The sequence below is a fragment of the Chiloscyllium punctatum genome, chromosome 12 (genome assembly GCF_047496795.1).
Source record: "Chiloscyllium punctatum isolate Juve2018m chromosome 12, sChiPun1.3, whole genome shotgun sequence".
Lineage (NCBI taxonomy): Eukaryota > Metazoa > Chordata > Chondrichthyes > Orectolobiformes > Hemiscylliidae > Chiloscyllium > Chiloscyllium punctatum.
The window spans coordinates 60,066,146-60,090,159 of NC_092750.1; the positions used below are offsets into that span (position 1 = coordinate 60,066,146).

Consider the following 24,014-nt stretch of genomic DNA (forward strand, 5'->3'; position numbering starts at 1 on the left):
TGGGGGGGCCACTGCAGGAAGCTGGGAGTTGTCACTGGAGGTCAGGAGTTGAAGGAACGAAATGGAGGAGGAGAAGAAAAAAAGTACACGGAGGACAAAAATAAAGGAAAATAAGAGCGGGTGGAGCAGATGAGCTCTGGCTACTCTGCCACCATCTTGCAACACGTATATTTCCAGCTTCTGTTGAAAGCATTGGGCTGACAAAGCTTTCCGGAGTGCACACGTACATTGAGGAAGCCTCTCCTCACCTCCTAGCTGCAGCCACCCCGAGCCCTCTGGCCTTTCTTGCCACCTCAATCGAAAAGCTCCAGAGACGGGGAATAAAACCGGGTCTGTCGCAGCATCAGCACTGGGCACTAGGGGCACTATCTCAGCACTGTCAGAGCCAGGACTCAGATGAGTTCCAGCTGGGCAGGTCATTGTCTGTTACCAAAGGAACTTGCACTCAACAAGCTCTACAGGGAGTTTAATTAGTGATACCCTATGGCTGCCTTATCGCAGTCTGGAAACAAACCACATGATAAAAGATCATTAGCATAAATATAAAAATGAAAGTTGTGCTTGGTCAATCTAATTGAATCTCCTGAAGTAACAGGAAGGGTAGATATGGATGGTCTGCTGGATGTAATATATTTGGATTTCCAGAATGAAAAGTGACTATAAATTACCTTACTATAATCTGTAACTTACATCAGAACATGTGAATTAAGCACAAAGAGCAGAATAGATGACAGCCTGACTATTGAATAGAAAACAGGAAGCAGAGATCAAATGTAGTTACTTAAATCATAAAAGGTAGGAAATGATTTTCCATGGACCCTTGTTGCTTGCACTTTATAGATGGAATTGAAATTGAGTTAACTTGAAAATTCTCTCATGGAAACAAAGTGAGGACTGCAGTTGATAGGATCATTACAGAATAAAAAATGACATTAATACATTAATAGGACATGCATGAATTGACACAGCAACTTCACTATAGATAAGCATGAAGTGATACTACGTTTGATTGAATAAGGAAGCAATATACTCTTGAGAAAAAGAACAGGGTAGAAAACAGATCGGATTGGGTGTGCAGATACACAATTGATTGAGACTTTCAGGCCAGCAGAATATAAATCAAGTACCACAGATTAATTTCTCAAGGGATAGAAATGAAAGCATGCAAAAATTGCTAAAAATGTGGACTGAATCTTGGTTAGGCCACACATTTCTCGTCTCCATATATAAAGAGTACATAGCTCTGGGGAACAGGCTAAAAAAGATATGATCTGTAGTGAAACCAGAACAGAGGTTGCATCAGTTGAGAAAGATAGAAGGGGTTGGAGCTATTCAAAATAAGGTAACTCAAGACTGAGGGGTGCCCTCAAGGTTATGAAAGATTTTAATATATCAGCGAATAAATGTGAAGTGAGGTTGAAACCACAATTAAGGGCCATCAATGTAAGATGGTCACTAATAAATCCAAGAGAAAATTAAGAAGAACCCTCTTTAATCAAGGAATGGCTAGAATGTGGAACTGCCTACCCCAAGGAGTGAATAGGTACAAGAGTTGAAGGGAAACCTAGAAAGGCACATAAACGGGATGGCATGGTGGTGCATTGTGGGAAATAGGAGGCTATATTCATGAAGGCTGGGGAGAGGCTTGTATAACGCTGGGTTGTATCAGTTGTATTTCCAAAATAGACAACTCATGCATTCATCCATGTTTCAAGTGTTTTTTCTTCTCTGATTTGGCAAAGATAAGTCATACTTTGAGAATATCAGCCTCTCTATATGTCTGTCCTATTCTTTGGTTAAGAGTTGATGAAGCCACTAAAAATAATACATGATTGCCATGATTTTATCAGTGAGAAAATGTTTTCTAGCCTTGGAAAAATAGTCTAAAATTACCACTTGGCTGATCAGCTGTTGTTTATATTATTAGGTTTCCAGATTTCTTCACAAAATGAATTGTCAAGACATCCCATTATTGAAATTCTTGTATATTTTCCAAAGATATTTTTCTACGTATATTATCAGTGGGTGCTTCGGTTTGATGCTCAAAAGTGAAAATAAGATTTGCTTTCCATCCAATTCTACAGCTTTAAAGTAGAGAATTGTCAAGCAATTGAGTTCACTGGATTTGGTTTTCAGAAATTGCAGTAGTTTTCAGAAATTGCAGTAGTTGTCAGGTGGACAACTGGACCATGTGAAATGCTTTCTGAAAAACATCCATCTTCAAAAGGAATTCAGTAACATTAGTATCCTGACTTCTGAGTTAGAAGGGGTTAACCCTTGCTCGATGTTTGAGCCTGAGTCCAATGCTTCAGAAAGTTGTTATGGGAATGCTATGTTTTGGCTGAGACATTGAAGCAAAATCTGGGCTGTCCTCTTGGATTGATGTAAAAGCTCCCATAACGTCGTTGAAGAGGAGAATGAGCTGAGTTATTTCCAGTATCATGGTCACCACAAATCCACTAACTGAAATCATGAAAATGACCTTACCTGGTTAGTTTTTACATTGCTGTTTTTGGCATGTTGTAAGAGAGAATTGACCTGCGTATTTTCCAAGTTACAATGGTGTCTACAATTCAGAAGTACTGACTTAGCTATTAGATGTGTGTGTCCAGGTGCTTTGAAAGGTGCAAGCCAGTCGTTTGATTTCAGCTGCAGACCTAAAATCAAAGGTGGAGGACTCCAGGCTGTTCTGGAGGCAGTTAGGTCTAACAGTGGGAAAGCAGAGTCATAAAAGATCAATAGCTCCTAGTACTCTCATTTAACATTTACAAATACCAAATATTGTTGTTTAGTGCAAAGATGTTCTAAGTTGCCACACAGTTATAATCAGAAACCAAATAAACGCTGATCCAAATCAGAAGACAGTGGAAAGATCTTCAAATTATTGAACAATGAAGTTGACTCCGTGAAAGGTATTGAAAGATAAGAAGAAACTGGAGAAGCAGTATGCTTTATGGAAGGAATTGCACAACTTGTGTCTAGTATTAATAGTTTAGTAATAGTAGGGTGAAGATAAAATGATACACAGAGCATAAAGGCTGGAATGTTTGTGTCAGTTTAAGGGGATGGTGCTGCTGCACTGAAGGATAGTATAGAGATAGAAAAAGGATGGACCATGAAAGGATTTTAATACATTAAAAAGTCTTATTAATGAATTAATCATGATCCGACTTTGAATGTCTTTTTTTAAAAAAAATTGCATTATTTAAAATGGACAGTGCACTGTAAATGTAACAAACACATTGCTCTAACAGGGCTGACATGCTCTTTCCTCACTGTATTATCCCTCAAGTTGAACCTTTGTGCTAATTTGTAGAAATGCATGTGGCTTTTTTATTAAAAACAAAGATATAATTGATAAATATTTCAAATGTATGAATTCATTCTTGTTCATTTGACCAATTTTTTGTCTGCTGTTTATCCAAGGTATCCTCCATCCTTTGGGAGTTTTGATTTTGTAATTCTTTTAATTGTTAACATGGTTTTGAATGTCAAAAGCATAATCTTGCATGCACCCTACCAAATTAGAGTAGTCAATGCCTGTTGGGGAATAAATGGAAAAGATCACTGAAACTCTGAAGATATGCAAATCAAGGGGAAAATTAAGTAAATAACTCTAACTTTTTTTTAATCACAATGTGAAGACAGGTTTACTGGCAGTTTGCTGCCTTGACTGATGATAAAAGAAATTTGCTTCTAGTCTAGCATCAAACCTGTTTTGCTTTAGACCATAAGCACTTTTAATGAGAGCAAGTGCTTTCAATATTACACTTTTATTTGCTGTTCATATAAAGTACCGTTTCAGTAAATAATCTGTTGCATTGATACCAGCCTATCAGTTCCTCTGGGATCTACCTACTGGCTGTTTCCAGGATGATCGGGGCTGAATTTATTTTCTTCCTTTCCCAGCTCTACGTTTCTGCAGAGGGATTTTAGTTTGGAATGCAGTTGTTGTGTCTTCCTGTCAGGAAACATTCATTTGGGGGAAAACAAATGTCTGCATCCTCCTTGAAGAAACTCAGTGACCAAACAAAGCCAAGAAGTTGACTCCTCACTATTGCACTGTCTAAGATTCATTCATAATGCTGTCAGACAGGTTCAGTTTCAACCTATAATTCCTTCCAACAGATGTTACTGGAAGGCTGAAAAAGGAAGAGATACACCTGCTCAGTCATGTGATTGAAGGAAATTGGTGATTCTGCCATCAACATTCACAAAGTCCAGACAAAATTATATATTGTCACAGCAGTTCTGATTGAAAAGCGGTGGGGGGGGGTGGGGGGCAAATTTTGGCTGAGTTGAATGGATTCAGGGGAGGTGCTAACCTAGTATTATCGCTGGACTGTTAATCCAGAGACCCAGACAATGTTCTCAGAACCCAGCTTCAAATCCCCTGGCAGACAGTTGAATTTGAATTCAATGAAAATCTGAAATTGAGGTTCTAATGATGCCCATGGCACATTGTTAATTGTTGGAAAAACCCAACTGGTTCACTCATGTCCTTTGGAGAAGGAAACTACCATCCCTATCTGGTCTGCTGTACATGTGACTCCAGAACCACCACAAAGTGGTTGACTCTTAACTGCCCTCTAGGTAATTAGGGATAGTCAATAAATGGTGGACTAGCCAGTGATGCCCACATCCCGAATGAATTTTAAAAAATGACTGGCACAAGTCAGATTAATGCCAACAGCATCAGGTTTGATTCTGTTCTGTCTGGGTTAAATTTGGAACCTGCTCCCTGTGTTGCACAATGGATCAGACCTGCCTCCAGGTGGAGAACTGAAGAGGAAGACAGCTCCATCCAGATCTAGCATACAAAGCAACATGTAATGTTTTCTGATGTCATGTCATTGCATCATCCCAACAGGTTCATTCATGATGGGCATGAGGAAGGAGAGAGACAGAGCTGGAATGGAGAAAGGGAAGGAAACAGTCACATCATCAAGAAGGAGGAAGTCAAAGGGTGAGAGAGAGCTGAAAAGGAGAGGGAGAGGAGGAATGACAAAGAGGAGGTGGTGATAGAACAAGAAAGGAGAGAGAGCACTAAAAAGGAGAAAGTGTAATTAAAATGAACCATAAATTCATTGAATGGTAGAAGAGAGCCCGCTGCCAAGGAAATAAGAAAAACCACCAGCCTAACCGTGATATTGGGTGCATTATAATCTCTTGAGGATGGAGAATGACCAGTTGATGTTGGTTAAGTGTATGGTCTGCCCCCTACAACAGTAAGAAGACTGTAGCACTGATCAATATCAACTAATCGCACAGTCAGACACCATTGAGTGTTTCCAGGGTGAGGTGGAAACGGCATAATAGAGAAAATGAGCAAACTTTATTTTCCAAATCAAACACCAGGACTGGTATCAGTTACCTCTTATTTTGATAGACATCCAAGAAAAGAACAGAAGTCAGTCTGAAAATGTACATAATAAGCAACATGAGGGTTCTCTGACAGAAGGTTTCATTGCAAGTTCTGGATAGTTCAAGTGTTTCAATGAGCATTGCTGTCTACGTAAAATTAAATTTCCTGGTGAAGCAACTAGTGCTGAGACAGAATTAGCTGATGAATGGTCTGCCTAATTGAAGAGTCTCAGTGAAGGTAGAATCTTACTCAGCAAGACCAGTTTTTGATAATGAGTCAATGCTTGTGTGAAGCATGTGTCACAGAGAATGTATATATTGTTATACAGCTTCTACATTTAAAGCTGCCAAAATTTCTCTGAATTTTCTGCTTGACGATTTTGGGCTTAAATTCTTTGTCGTATATCAGTCCAAGCTGCCTCAGGCATTGATTCCAAGAAATATCTGTGTATCTTTTCATCTTGAAACAAAACCATGATGATGAGAATTCAAGAATGGTTCTCTCTGATGACCCACCACAACTTTTATTTGTAAACCAAATCTGGTGTTTTCAACTTCAAGACCATTTTGTACTGAAAGTATGGAATGTGAAGTCAAACTTGTTTTCACTTCTGAGCATTGGACCAAGGCACTGATTGATAATATACATTGCAACATAGCTTTGGAAGAAATACAAGTATTTTATTAACAGGAAACTGTGGCCCGAGTATATCAATTATCAAGGGGAATCTGTAAACACTATTCCTGAGGTTAACTGTGAAATCATTACCTGAGTGAAGGAGTTAATTGATGAAGTGGATTATGATTCTGATAGGAGTGTGCTGATAGTCAAGCCCCCACAAAACATAAGATCATAGAAGATAGTGGCAGGAGTAGGTCAATCGACATCTTTGAGCTAGGAGAGTGGGCAAAGATGTGGCAGATGGCGTACAGTTTGGAGAGAAGTAGGGATGTTTGTTAATGATTGCACAATGTTCAGCACCATTATGACTCCACAGATACTGAAGCAGTCCGTGTTCAAATGCAACAAGACCTGGACAATATCCAGACTTGGGCTGACAAGTGGTAAGTAACATTCATGTTATACAAATACCAGACATTGACCATCTCCAATAAAAGACAATCTGACCGCTGCCCCTTGACGTTCAATGGTGTTACCATCACTGAATCCCCCACTATCAACATCCTTAGGGTTACCATTGTCCAGAAATTAAGCTGGACTCACCACAAAAACACAGTGACTACAACAACAAGTCAGAGGCTAGGAATACTGTAGTGAGTAACTCACCTCCTGACTCTCCAAAGCCTGTCCACCATTTGCAAGACACAAATCAGGATGAGTGCAGCTCCAATAATACTGAAGAAGCTTGACACCATTCGGGGAAAAAACAGCCCATTTGATTGACAGCACATCCACAAGCATCCATTTCTTCCATCTCTGGCCAATAGAAGCAGTGTGTACTAACTAAAAGAAGTCGTACAGAAATTCACCAAAGATCCTTAGACAGCATCTTCCAAACCCACAGTCACTTACATTAAGAAAGACAAGGGCAGCAGATACATGGGAACACCACCTGCAAGCTCCCCTCTGAGTCACTCGCCATATTCACTTGGAAATATATTGCCATTCCTTCACTGTTGCTGGGTCAAATTCCTGGATTTGCTTCCCTAATAACATTGTGGGTCAAACCACAGCACATGGACTGCATGGTTCACCATCTTCTCTAGGTCTACTAGAGATGGATAATAAATGCTGGTCAGCCAGTGATGCCATGTCCCACAAGTGAATAAAAAGCGAGAGTTTATACACTTTGGTGGGAAGACCTTTTGACTCTTGACTCTCCAGCATCTGCAGTCCTCACTTGCTCTTAGACTAGAGGCACAGCCTCTTTTTTTCAAAAAAAAGAGACACTTTCAGTAATCTGAAGCACAAAGGGACTGAGAAGTCCATTTTCGGATTCTCTTAAGAATAACATGCAGATTCAGTTGGCAGTTAGAAAAGGAATTATGATATTAACATTTATTTCGAGTGGGCTAGAATATAAAAGCAGGGATGTACGGCTGAGGCAGTATAAGACTCTGGTCAGACTGCATTAGAATATTGTGACCGGTTTTGAGCCACATACAAGGAAGAATGTGCTGGCTTTGGAGGGGGTCCAGAGGAGTTCACAAGAATGATCCTGGGAAAGACGGGCTTCTCGTCAGTGGTTGAGGACTCTGCGTTTGTACTAAATAGGAGGTTAGAAGGATTGGGGAGGGGGGGGGGGATCTAATTAAAATTTACAGAATGCTGAGATGCCTGGATGGTGTTGACGTGGAGAAGATGTTTCCTAGCAGCAGAGACAACTTTGAAATAAGGGATGAATCTTCAGAATTGATATGAGGAAGAATTTCTTAAGTTAGAAAGTGGTGAATCTATGGAAATAAATTCTGCAGAAGGTTGTGGAGGCCAGGTCTTTGAGATAAGTTCTTGATTGGTGTGGGGATCAAGGGTTATAAGGATAAGGCAATAGAATAGGGTTGAGAAGCATAGCCGTGATTGAATGGTGGAGAAGAATCAATGGGCTGAATGGCATAATTCTGCTCCTATATCGTGTGGTCTTCAATGTGAGTGTGGCTGAGTATCCTAATTCTGCACTCCCCTCACCACCCCCACCCAAATATCCCTTGATTTTTTTAGCTACAAAATCTATACCTATCACTTCCTTGAAAATGCACTATTTTGACCTAACTTGCTTTCTGTGGTAGTGAACTCCACTGACTGTCCATTCTCTGAGTGAAGAAATTTTTCACTATCTCAGTCCTAATATGTTTACCGTTATCCTTAAATTATGGCCACTGGTCTGGACTCGCCCACCAATGGATCATCCTTCTTGTACCTGTCTAGTCCTGTTAGAATTTTATAGGTTTCTATGAGATCTCCCTCATTCCTCTAAACTCCAAGCTCAATCTGTCCTCATACATCAATCCCACGAATCGATTTGGTAAACCTTTGCTGCACCCCCTCTATAGTAAGACCATCCTTCCTCTGAATAGGAGACCAAACTGCACGCAGCATTCCAAGTAATTGGCTTCATCAAAGTCCTTTATAATAGCAACAAGACATCCTTGTTCCTGCACTCGAATCCTGTCATTATGGAGGCCAACATACAGTTTACCTTTTTCACTGCCTGCTGTACTTGCATGCTGACTGTTAGTGACTGGTGCAGGAGGACACCCAGGTCTCATTGAATTCAGTGAGGAGAATGTTCAGTCATTCAAATAATAAACTGACTGTCCATTTTTGCTACCAAAGTGGATAAAATGACACTTATCCACATTATACCGCACCTGCCATAAATTTGCTCACTCATTTAGCCTGTCTGAATCACACTCTAATATCTGTGTATCCTCCCCACAGCTCATCCAATATTGCATTTAGTTTCCTCATCTAAATCATTAACAGATATTGTGAATAGCTGGGTCCTCATCCTGAGCATTGTGGTACCTCCGTAGTCACTGCCTGCCATTCAAAAATAGACCCATTTATTCCTAAACTTTATTTCCTGTCTGCTCACCATTTTTTTTCCATCCATCCCAATTCATTGCCCCTAATCTCATGTGCTTTACTTTTACACATTAATCTCTAATGTGGACTTTGTCACAAGCCTTCTGAAAGTTCAAATAAACCACGACCACTGGCTCCCCTGATCACTTCTGCAAGTTACATTCTTGAAGACTTCCAGCAGATGTGTCAAGTATGTTTATCCTTTTGTAAATCCATTGTGACTGTCTGATTCCATCACTGTTTTCTAAGTGCTCTGCTTTAAGAGTTTTGAAAATGGATCCTATTACCTTCCTCACGACTGGCATCAGACTCCCTACTCAGTGTACCTTACCAAATGCATAAATAATTCACTTAATCATAGAATAGTCAATTTGTAACTGTCCTCTTAATCTGAAGCATGCAATTAGATTGGCAGACAAAGTCTGTGGGGATGAGATGTGTTTAAGAAAAAAGGCAAATGGAAAACCCCTCTTAGGTCAAAGGTCTAAACTCAAAGGATGCTTTTAAAAAAGGAAGACTTCTCACAGTCTCGTCATTTTTTTTGTCAGCAAGCTCACAGCGCTCACTGTTGTAGAATCAATTTGATCTTCAAATCAGACTTCAGTTCAAATTCTAAGTCAGTCAAAGTTGGGTCTTTGAATAGAGGTAACAGTTCAGAGTTTAATGAGAAAGACTGACTTCTGGAACTTGCCCAGATTCCCTGAAGATATTTTACTGAAGGAAATTTGTGCAGCTCATCCTGATTTATGATTTCTTCTCTCTCATGAGAAAGCGAGAGAGAACGCTTTCTTTTTGATACCAAGTTCAAGGTCTCCTCTATTCCAAACTAAGTTTATCAAACTTTTATAGGAATAAAACCCATCTCATCTCTGAAGCTTTTCACAAAGTAGTTTGATCGCATGGCAACTTCTAAATTCAGTAATTACTACTGAACACAACTTCTAGAAACTTCTCATCCACTCAAAACACTTTCAATCCAGAATGTCCAAGCCGTTCCATATTTGTTTTGTCATAGTTCTCATATATAATATATATGTATATAAATGGGTTTCCAACGATAATTATTGCCAGAAGATCCCCCACGTTTTTTTCAAATGTGGAGTCTTAGTCTGTTAGATTATAACTAGTAGTAACAATTGAAATAATTTTTTTGTTTATTTTTCCTGTTTTTGATCCCAGCTTTTATTCCCAATGTTTATTTTGCAATCTACGTATTAAATCAAGTGTACAGTTCCTGGTTTAGACTTCGCATGTCTCATTGTGAGACATCTTTAATCTGATTGGGTAAAGTGCATCTATGTTTATCTTGATTTCACATATCTTACATCATCAGCAGAGGTCAAGACAATGAAACAGCTGCCCATGACAACCAGTTAGCATTAAAACATTTGCATAAGAATGTTTTGGTGTCATAAACAATAAATATCATTCCTTTGTTACTGACCACAAAATTCAGGCCAATACAATTCAAATTCAGAATATAGCACACTATCTTCAGATGTCGATATTATTCCTAGGAGGAATAGATGCATCATCATTGAATGATGAGTGATTGGGAAGTGTTGATATCTAAAGGGAGCTGGCAGTCCTTGTCCATAGGTTACTGAGTGATAATGTGCTTTAGGGATATTGGAATAGGGCAAGGCCATTCAGCCACTTGAATCTGCACTGCCATTTTCTATTACCATTGACCATGTACCTCAATGCGCACCCCCCCCCCCCCCCATCTCCCGCCATTATCCCCATACCTGTTGATGTCATAAGCATCTAAGAATCTACTCATTCTACTCATTTCTGTCTTGACCACTCACCTCTGGGTTATAGAATTCCAAAGATTTATAACATTCTGAATGAGGAGATTCCTCCTCTTTTCCATCCTAAATAGCTTACCCTTTATTCCAAGACTTTTTTTCCCCTGGTTCTGTATTAGATTAGATTAGATTACTTACAGTGTGGAAACAGGCCCTTCGGCCCAACAAGTCCACACCGCCCCGCCGAAGCGCAACCCACCCATACCCCTACATTTACCCCTTACCTAACACTACGGGCAATTTAGCATGGCCAGTTCACCTGACCTGCACATCTTTGTGACTGTGGGAGGAAACCGGAGCACCCGGAGGAAACCCACGCAGACACGGGGAGAATGTGCAAACTCCACACATACAGTCGCCCAAGGCTGGAATCGAACCTGGGACCCTGGCGCTGTGAGGCAGCAGTGCTAACCACTGAGACCTCCCAGCCAGAGAAAACAACCCTTCTGCATCTCTCTTATTTACTCCTTTAAGAATTTTGTGAAGATTGTTTTCCTGAACTCTACAGACTATAGACCAGTCTCCTCAGTCACTGCTCATAACATAGTCTGACCATCCCAGGAACTAGTCCACTGCACTTCATCAATGGCCAGTGTATTCTTCCTAGAGAAAGGAGAACAAACTTGTCTGCTTCAACCAAGGCACTATGGAATGAAGCAGAGCATCTTAACTCTTTTTTTTTAAGAAAGGCAGTCATACTGTTTACTCTCCTAATTCTTTGTTGCTCCTGAATATTCTTTATCAGTAATTTATGAATAAGAATATCTAGGTTCCTTGAGACATAAAGCCGATCTCTCACCAGTTACAAAATACTCTGACCTCCTTTGCTACTACCAAAGTTGATAATCTCCCACTTACCTATGTTATGTTCCAGCATCATATTATTGACTGGTCACTCAGACTGTCCAAGTGCCTTTAAAGCCTCTTTGCATTATTCTAAAGGACACACATTCCCACTCAGTTGTGTGTCATCTGCCTAAATGTAATGACATTAACTTTGGTACCCATTTGTCATGTTACATATTTTACATTGAAATCATTGATTTAGATTATGAATATCTGACTCCCAAGTATAGCATCTCTGGGGACCTGACTAGTCACATTTACTAATCTGAGAATAACCCATTTATATTTGTTCAGTTTAGCTTCCTTTAATCAAACCTCGATCGATGCCAGTATATTACCCCCTCTTGTACACAGCTATCTCACCATAACCATCGCCTTTGTCTTTTGCTTTGGGTGCACTCACAATCTGATCTACTTGCTCCTCCTGCCCCTCTGTCAACTGCATAAAAACCACCACTTTCCAACTCCATTTTGTTCAGAAGGAGAGTCATACTGTACTTGGAACGTTAATTCTGTTTCTCTCTCCACAGAGGTTGCCAGACTAGTTAGGTTTCTTCAACACTTTTTTCTTTTTAATTCAGATTTCCATCATCTGCTGTATTTTGCTTTTATTTGAAGGTTCATGGGAAATTTAATTGAGGTATTCAATTTATTGAAGTCTTTTGATGAGACTAAATGGACAGAAACTGTTTCCAGTGGTAGGGCGATCATTAACCAGAGAACACAAGGCAGGAATGCTGGTAGGCTATTCAGCATTGAGTGTAGGCTTCTTTTTTCTTAGTTCAGTAAGTTGTTATGATCTTGAATGCATTGCATGTAGGGATTGTAGGAATTCGGAGCACTAATACTAAGGAATGGTGAATATTTGTAAAGAGAGCTTTTGGAAGCCCTATGGGGTTTGAACTGAGTGGAATCTGTGATTGGGTTGGATGAATGAGGTAATTGTTTCAAAGATGAGTCAAATGGCTTCTTTCTTCTCTCTTGTTGTCATATCTGCATTCTTCTAATTCTGGCCTCTTCGAGTTTGCAGATTTAAATTCTGCCCAATTACTGGTCATGCTTTTGCTTGTCTGCACCCAAATGTCCAGTTTCCTCCCCCCAATCCTCATTCCTTTGTTATCTTTTTTAAATCTTTTAAAATGCTCCTTAAAATATTTCACATTGACCTAGTTTTTAGATATTTGTGGTCGCTTAAGCATCTGCAGTTCAATAGCAGCCAATGCTTTGTAATGTCCCTGTAAGGCACCTACTGGTATTTTATTACATTGAAGCGAGCTATATAAATGCAATTCATTCTTACAATGTGCGTTGTGAATATTGATATTCATGAAATGAAATACCAATAAAGATAATTTGAAAAGTGCCATAAATGTTTGAACCTTTAGATCTGAAGTTATCGCTGAGATAAACAGTTTCCATCAAAATAATCGTAAGCTTTTTAAGAAAATAAAATTTACCTGAGCATCATAATGTTTTTATAATGGAGTCCATTGCCAAAATGGCAGCCTGGCAATGCTTATCAATTGAGAACAATCAATAGCATCAATTTCTTTTCTTGTAAAATCACATTTATAACACAGGTTGGATATCAAATCATCACAGCTTGAGTTGTTTAGTTATTGTATATCACTGTTGAAATGGCTTTGATTTTCCTCAGTAAATTGAAGGCTCTGTCAATATCTCTCATAGATTATGAAATGATAGGACTCTGTTTCCATTTCTTGCTTGTCATTCTCTCTACATCACTGCAGTAGTGCATGCAGCAGCAGATATGTTAAGACAGGCAAAGTACAATTTATTTCTCTTTGGCATGAAGAATCATGAGCAGGGACTGTGAAAATAGCTTTAAAAGCAACAGAATAAAATAGTGGAAAAGATTTGCTTCTGCTGCCCAAGTAATTCTCAGGTGGTCCAGTTAATAACATTGGCTGTTTGCGAACTGCTTTAAAAAGTTGTTTAGGGTTTTTACAAGATTGACAACTCACGGCAGCAATTTCCCTGAATGACTGAGTATATGCCGTAAGTGGCAGAAAAAGGATGGAAAGCAGTTCAGCTTCAATTCTTGGTCTGTGCTGAGTGAGCTGATCCAGAGCGGGTGACTGTATGGACACTGCAATTGGCCTCAACATCCCTGGTAAGATGGTAGGGATTGAAATCAGTGTCTGAATCGTATTTGCTTTTCACTAACCCTTGTTGGTGCGAGTCTGAGCAATGAGGCAAATAACCTCCTTTCATTGTTCAGTAAGGTTCACAGCTGAATCATGAGAATGTGGGCAACATACCAGAGAGAGTGGTTAAGGAGTGTAAATTGTCAGGAGACTACATGAAACTGGGGAAAAGAAGGAAAATGTAAACGCTCACTCTCAAATGCTGCCTGGATTGGTTTGGTGTGTGGTCGCAGTGAGTTATCATTCAGCAGGGAACTGGAACCCAGGGCCTTAGCTAGAATGTCGGAGATTAGATCAGCCTCAAGCAGATCAAAATGTGAAAGATTTAGGATATATTAGAAAGGGAAAATAACAAGACATTTGTACTTCCATGGCTGTTCACTTGCACAGAGCTAATTCAAGTTTAAAATTTAACTTTGAGTGTAGGAGTACATATGCGGATAATGAATTGCTCAGCTAATTGTGTGCACCTATACACGGTAAGCATGGATCTCTGTATGTGATGATGGTATATGCACATGTGATCAAGAAACAGGTGGAGGCCGTTCAGCCTCTGAAGCCTGCTTGCTTGCTGTGCTATTAAATAAAATTACAGCTGATTTGATTGTAATCTCAAATCCACATTTCCCACCCTATCCTTGTAACTTTCCAACCCCCTTGCCTTATCAATAATCTATCCACCACTTTCTTAAAATACTCTGCTTCCACCACATTTTCAGGAAGATGGTGCCAAGGACTGTTCAGCTTTGGTGAAAATAAAGTGTCACAACATTCCTTTTACAAAAGGACAACCTCTCATTTTTAAACAGTGACCCCCATAGTTCTAGATTCTCCTATAGTGTTCAACTTAAATACGTTTAGAATGTCAGCAAAGAAAAAGACTGCCAATCTAGAAAAGAACACATGAAGTTTTCCCAAGTAAATTTCTTGAGCACCAGAAAAATTTCCAAATGCAACATATAGTATAACATTTCAGTTATTGTCCACTGAGATTATGACTGAATTGATATAATGCATTGAGTTATAATAACCGCTTGTCTTATAGCCTCTTAGAATGTAAGAAATAATTGATCTCACCACCACCTCCCTCTTCCCACATCCTGACCCTGGTTCCAGCCAAGAGGTCAATGTCAATTTTGTTTCTGGAAACCCAACTATGACTGGTCTGTGTGTGTACACTTCTCCTGTGGGTGATTTTGCTAAATACAATGTTGTTAGAGGGAATGACTAAGATTGCGCTAATCATTGCTCATTTGTAATACAGTCTTTGACATTTTATCTAACACACACATTTCAGTTGCTTACTGTGGAATACACACATGCAGAATTACAAAGAGTTTTATTTATTACAACAGCCATTTACTGGTGACACGCCACATGTGGTAAGAGTTCCATACAAAACAAAGAGATGAGATCCCTGGTAAATGTATGGATCAACAAGTTGGGTCTGATATGAGTTTGATTTGAGTATGTCTTTGGTTGTAGAAACACATTTTGCAATGTCCTGATTATTGTGCAATATCAATGTGATATTTCTCTCCTCCTATCCTTGTGCTAAAGGTTTCTCCTGTGCTGTAAGTTCCATCAAAATTGAATCTATTCAAAAAGTACACCAGAAAACATTGACTACAATAAACAGAAAATACAGATGCTCAATTTTTTTAAAGTCTTTGAAAAAAAAATTTTCATGTCCTCTATACCCTCCTTTAATAGAATGATTTAGCAGTGTTGAAGATGAACACATTCTTTAATTTGGGTGATTGGTTTGTGTGTTTCCTATTTCTATGTTTTAGTGAATATCACGGTGCTCTGTGCTCATGGTTAGTTAAAAACTGGGCTCCGTAAGGATGTTGCGTTATCCACCCAAACCGTCACTGTTTACGTGAATATGATAGAGAACATGAAAGCAAAAATGTCTCTAAGTCATAGCATCTGGAATTACCTTCAATACCACTTATCCAGAAATGCAAGGACTTCCTGACCGTGATTCATTTGGCTGGAATTTCTTTGCTGGAACAAGGTATTATGTGACAACAAGGCTAAGGGGTTGTATTGATTGTGTTAACTTTTCTTTGTTTGCTGCTTAATTTAGTTTTCTGCTTTAGCAAAAGACTGTTGTAGAGTCATGGAGTTATACTGCATGGATGCAGACCCCTTGGTCCAACTCATCTGTGCTGACCAGATATCCTAAACTGACTTAATCCTGTTTCGCAGTGTTTGGCCCATATCCCTGTAAACACTTCCTATTCATATACCCATCAGATTCCTTTTAAACATGGTAATTGTACAGCCTCACCCACTTCCTCTGGCAGCTCATGTCATACGCATTCCAGGCTCTGCATGAAAAATTTATCCCTCAGGTCCTTTTTATATATTTTTTCTTTCACTAGTTTTGGATTCCCCTACCCGAGGAAAACTCTTTCTATGCCCCTTTTTGATTTTATAAGGTCCCCCCTTCACCTCCGCTACAGGGAAAAAAGCCCCAGTCTATTATAGTGAATTCATTGAATTCACCATGATCAAAATTCTCACGATTATCATTGGTCAGAAACTGAAGTGAACCAACCACACAAACACTGGCAACAAGAGCGGGTTAAACATTGACTTTTGCAGCAAGTAACTCATCACCTGTCTCCCAAAGGTATTGCCACTGTTAACAAGAAACAAATCAGGAATGCAATGGAATACCCTCCAATTGCCTGGATAAATGCCAGTCCAACAGGTCTCAAGCAGCTTCACATGCCATACAGGACAAAACAGCCTGGTTAATTAGCATCCCATCCAGCACATTCAATATTCACTCCTTTCATTTCCAGTGCACATTGTCAGCAGATAGTACCATCCGTAAGATGCAATGCAGAAACTCACCAAGCCTCTTTCAACAGCCCTTTCCATAACCATAACCTGGACAATCTCTTAGAGCTACGTTTACCATATCCACCACTCCCACCACCGCCTGCAAATTCACCTCTGAGTCATGCATCATTCTGACTTGGAAATATATTGCTTATTGTTTTTTACTGCTGCCAATTCAAACTCCTGGAACTCACTTTGGAACAGCACTGGGAGTTTCCTTATTCCTGATAAAGGGCTTTTGCCTAAAATGTCGATTTTCCTGTTCCTCAGATGTTGCCTGACCTGCTGTGCTTTTCCAGCACCACGTTAATCTTGACTCTAATCTCCAGCATCTGCAGTACCCACTCCTGCCTGGTTTCCTTCTTCCTAACAGTAGTGGTTCATCACCTTGATTCCCAGCCTCAAGGTGAAGCCTGGCACAGTCTGTTATTCTGAACTCTTCTCTATATTTACTCAGTTATTGCTGGATCTTTTATTTCATTATTTATCTAATTTTTCATACCCTAAGAATTTGGACTTAAGAATTTGGACCTAGGTACTTTGGTAGCTAAAATGGAGCCCTAAATGGTGACTTGTAAACTTTTCATGTGAGTACCTGGGGCAATAAAGCTAATCCAATACAATTCAAATCTGGAAAGGAAATCTGGTGGTTGAGAAGATTTTAGCACATTTACCTTCATTGCTCAGACAATTGAGTATAGAAGTTGGGCCGTCATGTTGAGGTTGTACAGGACATTGGCGAGGCCACTTTTGAAGTACTGTGTCCAGTTCTGGTTACCCTGTTACAGGAAGGATATTATTGGCAACATTCTGCAAAGTCTTTTCTGAACCCTCTCCAATTTAATAATGGAGGGTTTGAGTTTAAGGATAGGCTGGGATATTTTCAGTGGAGCCTAGGAGGTTGAGGGATGGCCTCAGAGGTTTATAAAATCACGAAGTGCAGAGGTAAGGTGAATAGCAGAGGTATATTGGAAGGGCATATTTTCAAGGTGAGAGGAGAAAGGTTTAAAAGGGACCCAAGGGCAAACCTTTCACACAGAGTGTGATTCATGTGTGAATTGAGCTGCCAGAGGAATTGTTGGATGTAGCTACATTTACAATATCCAAAAGACATTTGGACAGGTACCTCAATAGAAAAGGTTTAGAGAGATTTAGGAGAAAGTGGTGAAGGGCTTTTGCCCAAAACGTCGATTTTCCTGCTCCTCTGATGCTGCCTGACTTGCAATGCCTTTCCAGCAGCACACACTCAACTTAGAGAGATATAGCTCAAATGCAGGCAAGTGGGACTAGTTTAGTTTGGGAAACTTGGTCAGCATGAACAAGTTGGATAGAAGGATTTGTTTCAGTGCTGTATGACTCTCTTACTCAATGAATCTAGACATGATCTGTGTTCTCTTTCCCACTAGGTTTTGACACTTATTTCACAAGTCGGACTTTGGAGAATAATCGAAGAAATGTCTGGTTTGCAGAGTTTTGGGAAGAGAACTTTGACTGTCAAGTGACTCGAACAGGATCGAAAAAAGACACAGCAAAGAAATGCACAGGTTATCTTTCTTTTTGTCCTTTGTTAGCATTAACTCTTCCAAGTAGGTCTCACTACAGCAGCAATTTAGATATAATGTCAGTAATGAAATTTGATCAAATTGTGCAGACAATGGAAAGTGTGGTGTAATGTAACAGTCAGACTGATTTTATTCTTTCATATTTTATGAGGTGACAGCTTCCATTTTGTCTTTCAACTATTAATAATGTAAACATTCTGCATATTGAAGTTTAACATTCTCACAAAAGCAGAAAATTGATTTCATTCTGACTTTTAATACAATAGATGCGTCATTATTATTGATGTGTAATAAATTGGCTGCGGAAATGAATGAATTACTCTGCAACTGAGTGTAGTCACTTGTCACTTGACGTACAAGATTAGATATTAGGAACACTTTCTGAATTTGATTTACCAAAGTATTAAACATGAAAATTGATAGGATGGTTTGATCTTCACCGCAGAAAGCAGCATAGTTCAAGCTGATGGGATTCTATTTTGGCTAGTTTTTTACCCTCCTTTTGTTGGATGTGCTGCAATGCAACAGAATTTGGTTCCACTAGTTCCTCTTGGTATCTCAAACGTGGGATCACTCTTCTATGGCTGCAGCTAGGCACAGAGGTGAGGTCACTCACCGAGCAGGACAGCTGAGCTAGTTTCATTCCTCACCTCGGGGTGTACCTTCCAGCAAACTTTGCACCCTAGAAAACTAGAATGTAGCCTTTTTTTGTTTGCTATCAGAGCCTACAACAAAAATGCAATGCCTTTTAACATTACCTTGCTGACGTTGTAGAAGGTTCTGAAACGGTTGATATTGGAGGTTGCATTAGGCTCCAGCAAAGCTCAAGTCATGTAGCATTGAATGGAGAATTCACAATCCCAATGGGGATGTCATCCCTGACTCTGGATTGTCTTAATAATTATGTCTAAGAGTTAGTGTAACTAGTATTTATTATTGTGTATTGCTGTTGAGACAAGCACTAATTCTTGTTAAGCCTCACAAGTGATTCATCCTGGGCCACAGTTAACTGAACCAACCTTTAAAACCAGTGTAGAAAAGAGGATTGGTGTCAACACCCTACCCCAAGCAAAAGCTGCCAGTTGAGATCAGATAGCAGCATGGCTGAAGAACCAAATCTGAAACCAAATTTTGTACTTGATATAATGCTTTGCCAAAGAGTCTGCATGAGAGAGAGAGCTTTCTACTTCACCACAAGTTTGGTTTAATTCTGTGATGAATCTAGTCACAGTTTAATTAAAGAGAATACCACTGTGATTGCTCCACTGTGGCATCGTAAAATGAGTTGTTTGGTTATTTGACATGGGATCTCACTGTCATTTGCATGGATATTCATTTACGAATGTACGGATATTTCTTTCCCTTGCTGGTCCTGATATCTGTGGAGGATATACCCATTAGACACTGAGCAAGGTGGGAAAGACAAGAAGGCACATTTTCTCCAAAGTGCTCCTCTACTGTCCTTCTAAAAAAAGTAGATTTAGATAAAATACTTTGCTAATAATAAAAATGCACCAGTGTGGCTCATAGCAGAACCTGGGAAGATTTTGTTTGCTCAATTTGGATGGTTGAAGTTTGGCTTTTGGGTCAATTTGAAGATCTAACCCCCCAACCTAATTGCTGAATGTTGAATTCGCTCTGATGGAAAGGGAATCTACAACTGCAGGTTGAATAAATGGTCCACATTATTTTCTAAGCCAATGAATGTTTTGATTTTGCAGTACAAAAGAGTGTGGAAGAAAATAAGACATGGAACAGCAAATAATACTTCTTCCCATTAAAGAACCTTGATGAGTCTTGGATTAATTGGGATGGCTTCGGGTAGAGAATGTGGAATATAGAAACTGTACCAAGCAGCATGATGGGTCGAATGTTCACTTTCTTGTTGTAGGAGTCTATGCAGCGTTTTCAGAAAACTTAAACTGCAATAAGAATGTTCTATATATGAAGTAAGTTAGAGATCAGAATACTTTTTCATATATTTTGATTTGAAAGCTGATGGGAATGGATGGAGAGTGCATAGTGTGGAGAGAAGAGTATGGAAAGAAAGCTGATCATAGATCTACAGATAGCAGTTACACTATTTGATATAATAGCTCAGGCAGATAAAAAGGCAACATTTTTATTCCCTTGTCAACAATGTACAAAATAATCTTAAAAACAGAAGTGACTAACTAGTCATTTGCAATGCTCTGAGGAAAAGGGAGTGGGATCTACTGACTTGTTCTCGCAGAGAACTAGCATGTCTTTGACAGATCGAATGAATGTCTTCTGTGCTCTGTCTTCCTGCAACTATTCTTTGATTTATCTTTTTGCTGTTTATGGGGCCTAATAGTGGCCATATTCCCCTGTCTATAAACAGTAATAGAAGTTCAAAGTTAATTTGGTGACCATGGGGGCATGGGGGACTGGTAAGGTGTGACATAAGGTCAATTCCTTCCTCTTGGAGTCTTCATTTCTCCCCCAACAAATTTGCTTATTGTGTATATATAGTCCTTGTGTTCACTGCCTTAAGGAGATTATGGAACTGTTCAATAAGCCTTTTACTCATAAGGCATTTGCAAGATATTTAGATGCATGTATTACTGGCTGATTTAAGGGAAAGAAATTGAAGTTGTTTTTTCCTTATTACATTTACACTTTCAACTCAACTTTAATAAATTGTATCCTATCAACTTAAGTCAACGTATTTTCATTTTCTATATAAGTTGTCCTTCTAGCCTCTCAGACAAATTTGCAGAGAATGCAATCACTGCTTTAATGAATTGAGTGGCTCCCAAGGATCCATTTTTTTCTCTGTAATTGACTCAATGTTGACGATAGAATTGCAGTATTAGCAGCTGTCATTAGAAATGATTACGCATAATCATTCACCCGCTTCTTGAATTGGGTGAACAGTTAAGTGAACTCAGGTGAATAGCTGTTGAGTGAGGTGGGAAAGGTTAGGCTAGCTCTGATGTGACCAGTCTTGGAACCCAATTTGCTGGTGACTGCTACATCCTGAAGGCTGGAGCCAGGTCCAAAAAAATGCATTAGACTTTGAAAGCTCACAGGAATTTTTGATTTCTCACCCAAATGGTCTATTATAACTTCCTTTTCAAACTACCTGCTATTATCTCCAATATTTCTTGGAGATAATGCCAGACGACAGTCTTCAGCCAATTAGGTTCACTCCACGTGATATTTAAAACAGCTGCTGGATTCTGCAAAGGATTGAAACTCTGTACCTGACAATGTGGAAAACTGCCCGGTATGTTCTGTACACGTATAACAGGGCAAATCATGAGGGGCATGAATAGGATAAAGAGACAAAGTCTTTTCCCTGGAGTGGGGGAGTCCAGAACTAGAGGGCATAGGTTTAGGGTGAGAGGGGAAAGAGGTAAAAGAGACCTAAGGTGCAACTTTTTCACACAGTGGGTGGTATGTGTATGGAATGAGCTGCCAGAGGTGGAGGCTGGTACAATTGCAACATTTAGAAGGCATGTGGATGGGTATATGAATCTGAAGGGTTTCGAGGGATATGGGCCAGGTGCTGGCAGGTAAGACTAGATTGGGTTGGGATATCTGGTCAGCATGGACGGGTTGGACCGAAGGGTCTGTTTCCCTGCTGTACATCTCTTTTTGACTCTATAAATCCGATCCAGCCAATTAACACTGCATCAGACTACTCTTGATCGTCGGTGATAGCACTGTTGATGACAAATTCTATCAAGTAGTATTAACAGTGTCATCAACTAGTATCTGCTCAGTAACATTAAGTTTGGTTTCAGCTCCTGAGCTCATTATAACCTTTGATCAAACATGGATAGAAGAGCTGAATTCCAGAGGAGAGATAAGAGTGACAGCCCTTGACATTAAGGCTACATTCGGCCAAGTGTGGCATCAGCACGCGTCGGAGGCAAACTCACCACTGGTTGGAGTCATACCTGGTCCACAAGAGGATGGTGTAAGTCAGTCATCTCCGCACCAGGGCATCTCTGCAGGAGTTCCTCAGGGTAGTGCCCTAGGGCCAACCATCTTCAGCTGCTTCATCAATAACCTTCCCTCCGTCATAAGACCAGAAGTGGTGATGTTAGTCAATGATTGCACAATGTTCAGCACCATTTGCAACTCCTGAGATACTGAAGCAGTCCATGTCTATGTTCTTTATGTCCAAAAGCAACAAGATGTGGACAATATCCAGACTTAGTGCTGATAGGTAGCAAGTAACATTTGCAGCAAAAAAGGCCATCTAATGATCATCTCCAATAAGAGACACCACCATCACTGAGTCTCCAACTATCATCATCCCAGAGGCTATCATTGACCAGAAACTGAACTGGACTCAGCAGTAGCAAGTCAGAGGCAAGGAATATTGAGGCGAGTAGCTCACCTCCAGACTCCCCAAAGCCTGTGTACACGGCACAAATCAAGAAAATTCTCCCAACTTGCATAGGTGGGTGCAGCTCCAACAACACTCTAAGCTTGACATCATCCAGGACAAAGCAGTCCAGTTGACTGGCACCACATCCACTCCTTGCACCACCAATGCTCAGCAAAGCTGTGTATACTATCCATTGCCAAAAATCACCAAAGATCCTTAGACAGCAACATTCCAATCCCACAATCATGTCCACCTGGCACAGTAAGTATAGCAGATTCATTGAAATACCACCACCTACAAGTCCACTCCCAACACCGCCCCCCCTCGTCCCCCGTCCCCCCCCCCACACTCCCTGCAAGCCACTCACCACCCTGAGTTGGAAATATGTCATTGTTCCATTACTGTCACTGGGTTGAAATCCTGGAATCCTTCCCTAATGGAATTGTGGGTCAACCAACAGAACATGGTCTTCAGCGGTTCAAGAATGCCAGCCAGTGACCCCCATGAGTGAATTAAAAGAAAACCACTTAACCAAACTAAAATGAGGAGAACATTCTGCTTCATTCCATGAAGCTCCCTCCTTTCGATATTTTCATGTTCTATTAAGCAAAATAGCCATTTGCTGAAAGTGTGACATAAATGGGTGACCAATAAGTTATTCCTGATTTGAAATCAGTTTCAGTGGACTCCAAAGCCCACTCTGATCTCAATTAACCCAAGATGTAAACATCTACTAAGTTAAGCATTTTGTCAATCCCTGGGGCAGAAAGTCAGGGGTGGAATAGATTTGGAAATAACAGCCATGTTAACTCATTGCATCCTTATTCCACTGTAGAAAGTCTCCGCTTCGTGTCAGCAAGTACAAATGAATGAGTGTGGTTCATCTATCACCTCCAAGTATTCCAGCATTGTGGATTTAAGCTATGGCTTTGTAAAACCTACATGTGGATCTCTGCCCCTTAGCTGCTCCCCCCCCCTTCCATGACTTTGCTGGAATTCCCTTAGGACCATGGCATTGCCTGGCATACATTTGATGGTAATTCGTTAGGATATTTTATATTCAAATAGCTGTACTTTTTGACACAAACCAGTTTTTATTATTTTCTGGGTACTGTGACTATGTGGGATTTTGTATTTGGTGGGTTCAATCCTATTCTTTATTCCTTTGAAAAGTTGGAGGGCACTATTGCCCATCAGATTAAGTGGCCACTTAGCTAATTTGTGTTGTGTCATGCCTTACTCTGTACAAAATAGCTGTTAGGCATTGTCTACAATGTAATTACATAAATCTCTGCTGGCTAGGAAGCAATTTGGTGTGAGTTCATGTCATGAAAGTTCCATAATATGCAAGACTATCGTTCTTATATTCTTGGGTGTTCTGAACATGGTAGGACCCCTTCCTGGATTAACAGGAAGCTGCCCATTCTCATGTGTTAATAAAATTTCAGTTGGGAATGAATTAAAAATAAAAGCTCTCTGCAATAAAATAGATAGCAA

General features: G+C 39.9%; 1 protein-coding gene across 4 annotated transcripts in view; it reads left to right on the forward strand.

Moving 5' to 3' along the window:
- Window positions 1-24,014, forward strand: part of LOC140483870 (metabotropic glutamate receptor 7-like) — a 751,467-nt gene that overhangs the window by 381,405 nt on the left and 346,048 nt on the right. For all 4 annotated transcript variants that reach the window (XM_072582653.1, XM_072582651.1, XM_072582650.1 and 1 more), the window contains exon 5: window positions 17,999-18,136. In XM_072582653.1, coding sequence (XP_072438754.1) covers window positions 17,999-18,136 — 138 coding nt within the window. The remainder of the gene's footprint in view (window positions 1-17,998; window positions 18,137-24,014) is intronic.